Source organism: Puntigrus tetrazona, unplaced genomic scaffold (assembly GCF_018831695.1).
Source record: "Puntigrus tetrazona isolate hp1 unplaced genomic scaffold, ASM1883169v1 S000000416, whole genome shotgun sequence".
Lineage (NCBI taxonomy): Eukaryota > Metazoa > Chordata > Actinopteri > Cypriniformes > Cyprinidae > Puntigrus > Puntigrus tetrazona.
Genome location: NW_025048065.1, coordinates 155,001 through 162,500, shown reverse-complemented (window position 1 = coordinate 162,500; position 7,500 = coordinate 155,001). Strand labels below are relative to the sequence as shown.

General features: G+C 43.9%; 2 protein-coding genes across 3 annotated transcripts in view; one reads left to right on the top strand and one right to left on the bottom strand.

Annotated features, from left to right (window-relative positions):
- The window catches only part of ttc3 (tetratricopeptide repeat domain 3), a 19,504-nt gene extending 13,997 nt beyond the window's left edge, over positions 1-5,507 (top strand). Inside the window, 15 exon segments of the mRNA XM_043231802.1 lie at positions 364-811; positions 884-949; positions 1,259-1,408; positions 1,480-1,619; positions 1,886-1,954; positions 2,682-2,778; positions 2,870-2,973; positions 3,168-3,252; positions 3,327-3,428; positions 3,509-3,629; positions 3,632-3,704; positions 3,854-3,980; positions 4,304-4,444; positions 5,013-5,105; positions 5,212-5,507. Coding sequence (XP_043087737.1) covers positions 364-811; positions 884-949; positions 1,259-1,408; positions 1,480-1,619; positions 1,886-1,954; positions 2,682-2,778; positions 2,870-2,973; positions 3,168-3,252; positions 3,327-3,428; positions 3,509-3,629; positions 3,632-3,704; positions 3,854-3,980; positions 4,304-4,444; positions 5,013-5,105; positions 5,212-5,343 — 1,948 coding nt within the window. The 3' untranslated portion in view covers positions 5,344-5,507.
- Positions 5,508-6,446: 939 nt separating this feature from the next.
- The window catches only part of vps26c (VPS26 endosomal protein sorting factor C), a 4,516-nt gene continuing 3,462 nt past the window's right edge, over positions 6,447-7,500 (bottom strand). Inside the window, exons 7-8 of one of the 2 annotated variants that reach the window (XM_043231771.1) lie at positions 6,905-7,057; positions 6,447-6,665 (exon numbers count right to left, since the gene is read on the bottom strand). In XM_043231771.1, the coding sequence (XP_043087706.1) occupies positions 6,583-6,665; positions 6,905-7,057 (236 nt within the window). In that variant the 3' untranslated portion in view covers positions 6,447-6,582. The remainder of the gene's footprint in view (positions 6,666-6,904; positions 7,058-7,500) is intronic. The other variant, XM_043231772.1, reaches the window with a different exon arrangement.

Below are 7,500 nucleotides of genomic sequence, written 5' to 3'. Positions count from 1 at the left end.
CTGAGCAAAGTCTGCATTTATTGTTTCAGCCACAAATAATTCATCATATGAGAATTATTATATTTATTTTATTATCTTATAGTGTTTATATAGAAAGACTTTGGGTGGAACTTATATTTTATAAACAAACAAACAAACAAGCCCAGGTGAGGGAAAGAAAGTAACACAATACACTACTTCCCATAAAAAGTACCCAAGTAATGCAGCTAATAATGTAATATTATTATAATGCTTTCCTTTTTTAAAAAACACAGACCTGTTCGCACAAAGAACTATAAGTATAACAATAACTAACCTAACTATATTCTAAAACTATACAAGCATCCACACCAACACAACAGTGAGTGATTGTGTGTTTGTCAGTTATTTTGCTCAGATTCTGGAGGAGCACGGCCCTCTGTGTGCCTCGGACCCGCTGATGGTGGGCGAGCTGGAGAACTTCCCTTCAGAGGCGCAGCAGAAGATCTCAGACGGCGGAGGACTCAAGCCCTTCCTGCTGCAGTCTCTGCGCTTCATCCTGGTGGACGAGCTGATCGGCCTGATGAAGCACGCCGTGTTCATGACGGACACCCTGCCTCCGTCACACCTCAACCCCTCAGCTAAAGAGTTCTGGCCTCACTCGGACGCTCCCCTCAGCCTTCCTTATGATGATGAAGAGGAGTCTGCGTCCTCGGGGGGCTTCCTGCTCCTCCCTGACCCGTATGCCTTCGAGTGTCCCGTCTCAGACTACGAGTATCTGTCTGCAGACCTGCTGGAACACACACCGGCGTCTCAGCAGAGAGAGGACAAACACACGTCTGTCTGCCTGCGGGTAAGACAAGGCAGGTGACCGCAGTGTCGTCTGGAGGAATGCCGTCTCTGACCTCTGACCCCTGTCTTACAGGATCTGGCAGAGCATACCGATGTTTCCATTAACACCGAGCCGTACGCTTCCTTTGAGAGAAACAACGTGAGTGCATGATTTTATCCAGTAGAACCTGAACTAGTGATGCACCCATTCTTTTTTTGCAGAACTGGCCAATTTATTTATTTTTTATTGCATATGGAATTTTTTCCTTCAGTAAATATTATTAATTAAAAATATTTTTAAAAAAACCTAAATACAGGTCATTAACGCAAAAAACTAAAATTTAAAAAAGATGATTTTTTTGCAAAAACTGAGAGTTGAGAGTTATGCACTTCATAGACATCCTTAATATCTAATAATTCTTTGTCTGGATTCTTCAGTCTTGTTTCCTGACGTCTGTGTTTCTTTCAGGGTGACATGCTGCAGAAAGAGAAGCAGAAGCTGCAGCTGCTGAAGGAGATCCATCAGATGAAGGAAGATCATGAAGCCGTCCAGCAGAGCAGGGCCAAGGAGATCTCTGTGCTTCAGGAGGAGACTGAGGAGATCAGCCTGAAGATGCAGGTAGAGAATCGTTCCCTCGGATGCTCTGGAGTGTTTGTGTGGTTCAGACGTGTGACTGTGCTTGTGTTCAGATCGCTGCCACCGAGCTCAGCATGTTCCAGCAGAAACTAGAGGAGGAGGTGAGGAAAGACCAGAAGGAGAAGAAGGAGCTGCAGGAGACTCTGAGGACCCTGAAGATGGAGATTAAAGATCTGGCAGACCTGCATGAAAGGTCAGACACTCACTCGTCATCAGTGTGATACACGGAGCAAACACACACACACACACACACACACACACACTAACACGCTGATGTTTGTTGCGTCTCATAGACCTCAATTGTTTTACTTCAGGTTAAAGATATTTTCTGTGCAAAACAATAGAGTCAAGTAGAAAGGGTGAAGTGGCTGTAATTATCTTTAAGTGAAGACGTTCTCACAACTATAGTCAAAACCACAGATACACACACTCATGTGAGCTGCTGTGTGTTTTCTGTAGTTACACCAGAGACATCAGTGTGAAGAATAAAGAGTATCAGGCAGAACTGGAGCGCTTTCTGGAAGTCAGGTGAGTCTGGACGCCTGTTATCTTATACAGAACACACCTGTGTATCAATACTCTTTCAACAGTTATGGGGAATGTTGCATTTTTGATGGTTGTTTTAAATTATTTTTAGAGCTAGTATTTCAGAATATTACTGTTTTCGCAGGATTTTTGATCAAATAGTTACAGCTTTGGTGAGCAGAAGTGATTTTAGAAAAATTATTCTAAATCTTTATCTTCCGGTGCGTGTGTATTTGAGAATGTCGTGTGTGTGTGTGTGTGTGTGTGTGTGTGTGTGTGTGTGTGTGTGTGTGTGTGTGTGTGTGTGTGTGTGTGTGTGTGTGATCTAACCCAAATCATAAACACCTGCTGATTTTCTGTCACTGATGTGATGCACATCACTAAATAGGAATTACATCAAATGAATATAAACAGAGTAAAACCTTACAGAATCAAAACTTTCCACATCAACATGCAACACATTACTAATCTAAACGAGTCCTTTAGGTCAATCAGCATGCACACAGCTGTCCTATATATCATGATGCAGACCTCAGCTACTTGATTGTTTATACTGCTGTCAAATGTAAACTGTGTTATTGCACCGCTCTAAATGGATTGTTGTGAATAATCGTAGTAATAATGACAATAATAAGAATAATAATGTGTGTACTATGAAAAGTGCTATGTCAGTAAAACTGAGGTGTGTGTGTCAAACTGATGCATTAACATGTTTGCACACGTGCTGCAGTAACCAGTGTGCGTCTGAACGCCTGAGTCTGGAGGAAGAGATCAAGCGCTTAAGAGACGTGTGTGTGAAGAACCAGAGGAGATCCGTGATGGCTCAGGTGAGGCTTTGAGCCTTGTGTTGAGGATGTATTCACTGCTGGACGGCACAGTGTGTGTGTGTGTGTGTGTGTGTGTGTGTGTGCGCTTCAGCTGTGTGCGCTGCAGAGCAGACGTGAACGAGCACTGCGGCGGCTCTGGATGAGCGTCTCTGAAGGGAAGATGGTGGTCAAACACCTGAAGGAGATGTCGCTCAGGTACGGCTCACACTGGTGTTCAGAGAGAGGTCTGATGTGAAGCACGTGACAATAACTCATTGTTCTCAAAAAATCGGCACGATTACAAATTTTATTATCAGTTATTTTGAACAGGTCATTTTGAACAGTCCTTAAGACACTTTTTGCCTGTAATTGCACACCGGTAGATGTGATTGTGATTGGTTGTGCTGCAGTGTTCCCTCCGGTGTGCTGCGGTCAGCCATAGAGGACTGGAAGAAACACGTGAGAGACGCTGAAGACCAGATCAACCGGACACAGGTGAGTGGAGACACGGCCCTTTCTGATCACCCAGCCCTGGGGTCTGATCAGGGTTTCTCTCTGCTTGCGCTCAGATGGAGTTCGAGGCTCAGATGGATCAGGTGAAGAACGGTGCCAGACTTTGTTCTCTGCCTGATATCCGTGTTCCCAGCATCCCTGCGGCTCCCGCTCTACCGGTGAGAGCTGCTGCTTGTGTGTGGGTCACTGAAGGTCGAGGGTCATCACGCCTCTTCTGACTAGTGTTTGTGTCGTGCAGGAAATGCTTCCTCCGCCGTCTGGCTCTCAGTTCTACGGGCCGTACGGGTCACTTCCTCCGGGCCGCACAGCCACGCCCACTCCGACGACAGACTCCCGGAAGAACCGGTGAGCCGGCGGCCCTCGGCACCACAGCACCTCACCACCTACGACCGGATCCTGGAGAGACTGCACATGATGTTCCCGCACTACGACAGGTGCTGCTCCCACACGTATAACACACACACACACACACACACACAGCGGCGGACACGCTCCTGAGAGAAAACACAGCTCAGTGCTGCTGCAGAGGAAAAATACAGTTATCATTTGAAAGATTATTAATGTAGCTGGTGTTTGTGTGCAGGCTGGTGCTGAACAGGTTCATTCAGGAGGTGCGTGTGTCCAGCGGAGGCACTCTCCACACGCTGACCTACGATGATGTCATCAACCGAGTGGCTCAGCTCATCCTGGACCATCAGGAGAACACACGAGTGTGTAACCGTCTCAACCGTGTGTGTGAGAGTGTGACGGGGTGTGTGTGTGTGGGCGAGTATGACTGTGTATGAGAGAGTGTGACAGGAAGTCTTTGGTGTTTGTGCAAACATGCGTGTTAGAGAGCGATGGTGGGTGTGTGAGTGAGTGTGACGGGGTGTGTGTATCTCTGAGAGAGTATGTCAGTGTAATGGTGTGTGAGTGATATTTTGTGTCTGTGAGAGAGTGTGACAGGAAGTGCGTGCATGCATACATGTGTGTGAGAGAGTGATGGGGTGTGTGTGTGTGTGTGTCTGAGAGAAAGTGTGCTTCCCTGTTGCAGGAGCAGCTGAACCACACGGGTGGAGATGCTCAGGGTCACATGACTCCTCCGTCCGACGGTGCAGTCAGAGCCACCGGGCCACCGCCGGTCACACACGTGTGGAAGAGCGTGTCTGAGAAACATCGCAACGCGACGCTGGCGGTAACACACACACACACACACACACACACACACACACACACACACACACACACACACACACTGTGCTCGTCTAAAGGCTAACTGATTGATCATCTTCTGCTAATTCCTGCTTCCTCGCTAGTTGGCACTGACCAATGATGCACTTTCCTCAGATGTGTATCTTGTATAAGGATTTAACATCGTCCGCTGCTTTATATACTGCTTTTAATTAAGATACATCCTGAAGAGAGACAATTAGTTTGTACTGTGTATATTTATTATGCATATATATATATATATATATATATATATATATATATATATATATATATATATATATATATACACATACATGTATTTTGAAAATATTTTCATTTATATAGATTTGTTTATTACTTTATATAATAAACATTTTTCCTAAATATGTGAATAGTACATGGTACACACACATATTATGTAAACAAAAACTTTATTGTCATTACTTATAACCCACAGTAAAAAAAATCATCTCTTTTCTTGTAATAACTGATTGTGATCTCTGCTTGATATTGATTCTATGTGTGTGTGTGTGTGTGTGTGTGTGTTTCAGCTGAACATGGAGGATCCGTGCATCATCTGTCACGAGGACATGAGTCCAGAGGAAGTGTGTGTTCTGGAGTGCCGCCACAGCTTCCACAGAGAGGTCAGGCTCTGCTCTGTCTGCTGAGCGTCCGGCAGCTGTGGGACGTGTCCTGATGCTGTGTGTGTGTGTGTGTGTGTGTGTGTGTGTGTGTGTGTGTGTGTTTCAGTGTATAAAGTCGTGGCTGAAGGAGCAGAGTACGTGTCCCACCTGTCGAGAACATGTTCTCTTACCGGAGGACTTTCCCATGCTGCCCAGCAGACACCGCAAGAGACCAGCGCCGGCCGCCGCCTCCAACTGACCCTCTGTATGTCCAGCTGCTCACGCATCACACACACACACACGTCTTATAATCACACACTCACAGGAAGGGTGTTTGTTTTGGGTGTCTTAACTCTGGACCAATCGCTGATGTTTACTTCCACACCTCTGTTTTCATTCCTCTAATAAAGCTCATGACGTGAACCGATTTTACTTCATTAAACTTTTTCACCAAAGAAGCGTTCTCCTGCCGGTGACGCTCCGCTCACGCCGTGCTCCTGCTGATCAGAGTCAGGGGGAAAGCAGAGAATTCATCAGATCATGATACTCTTTACTAAAGTCACCGTTCTCTACACAGAACGTCTTACAGTGCAGGCTGTCAGAGCTATCAGACCTCAGCGGGCGAGACGGACTGCACACAATATTAAATACTACTACAATATACAAAGAGTGTGTGTGTTGCTGTCAAAAAAAATTACATCCTAAATAAGTTTGCTTAAATAATATACACAGGAAACACGTGAATATACACACATACATGAATGTATATATTTAAGAAAAAAAATTATAAAATATTATACATGTAAATATATAATTTTCTAAATAAATGCTGTGTCTTTTGTATTTTTATATATTACACACACTGCAAACTAATTTTGGATGCAATTAATCATTTGACAGCACATTATAGATTATAAAGCACTAATATAATCAGTCAAATATAAGGTAGTGTATTGATCTAATGTGGCTGCTATATTTTATTAGGATTTATCATTAGGGTAAAAATTATGAACTGATTATGAATACATCTGAGAGCTGAATAAATCTATCCATCAATATATACACAATACAGACAGGTTTGTATAACCTGTTTCTGTAATAAACCAGTGTGCATGACATTTCTTATTAACATTAAACAAATATAGTTCTTAGTGATTAAATGAAGTGGTGATATGATCGATGTGCTCATGATTTTTGAACAGAAGTGAGCAGTATGGCGTCCGTTTCCATAGTAACCCGTCCACGCATGGATCCGGTCTGCATCGAGTAGGGATTGGGTTCAGGGCCATGGTTTAACTCACAACAGTTCAAGAGTTTCCCTGCATTACATGATGCCTAACTCTAGAACAAATCAAACCTGAGTCACAGACCAGAAGATGCTTTTAATAAACGCTTTAATATTATTACAGAAACACGGAAATATTCACTCGCATTCAAAAGAGTCAACTTCTTATTCATAGCGAGAAAAGTCAAGCAAGACCTTCAAAGCTTGAGATTGTCAAACTCTGACCAGCTTCAGCGGGAAGTTCTCTGTTATCAGATGATCGTCTTGAAGAACGATCACGATGTTCACCTCGAATTCTAGAGAGGATGAGAGATCACTGATGATCCAAAACAACTAGATTATATGTTCTATATAAACATCTGTCAGAACCAAACAACAACAGATCTGATCATCAGAGGAGCAGCAGATATTATGTTTCAATCAAAAGTAAAACACTGGGATCCCTCTACATCTCGAAGGCTCTAGTAATCCAGAGAAGAACTGGCACAAAGCAGGACGGGTTCCCTGATCCTGAGCAGTGTTAATAAACTCTTACCCACTTTAAAGTTGGTGGTTTCTAGCGTGGGGCAGGTGAAGAGACGAGGGAACACCATGTAGATGGGGATGGAGAGTCCTCGGCACACGTCTCCTTCAGCGATCTGGATGTTCTGGATCTCGGTGGCGTCTCGAGCGTATCCCTCGGCACAGCCTGAGCAGAGCAGACCCGTCTGAGAGCGAGGAGAGAGCGTGCGTGCGTGCGTGCGTGTGCGTGTGTGTGTGTGTGTGTGTGTGACAGAGCATGTGGGTTTTGTTTTGACATCTTTTAACAGAAGTATCTGAGACACTATACTTTAGAAAACACTTCAGACTAGACCTGACTGCAGGTTACATCAAAGAGAGATCCAACTAAAAACCAGCGCAATTGTAAATGTTTAAAATGGTACTGAAATACGAAGAAGAGAACCAAAGAGAACGAGGGGAAATCTCCTCGAGTCAGAAGACCGCTGAGTTTTAGTGATCTGTAGTATTACATGAAACCAGCGATTCATTTAGATACAAATTGAGCAAAGTGTTTTCCAGGACTTTTCTTACTTGGTGTACAAGGACAAAATCTAATTTATTATGATAATTAGAAATTGAATATTAAGATAA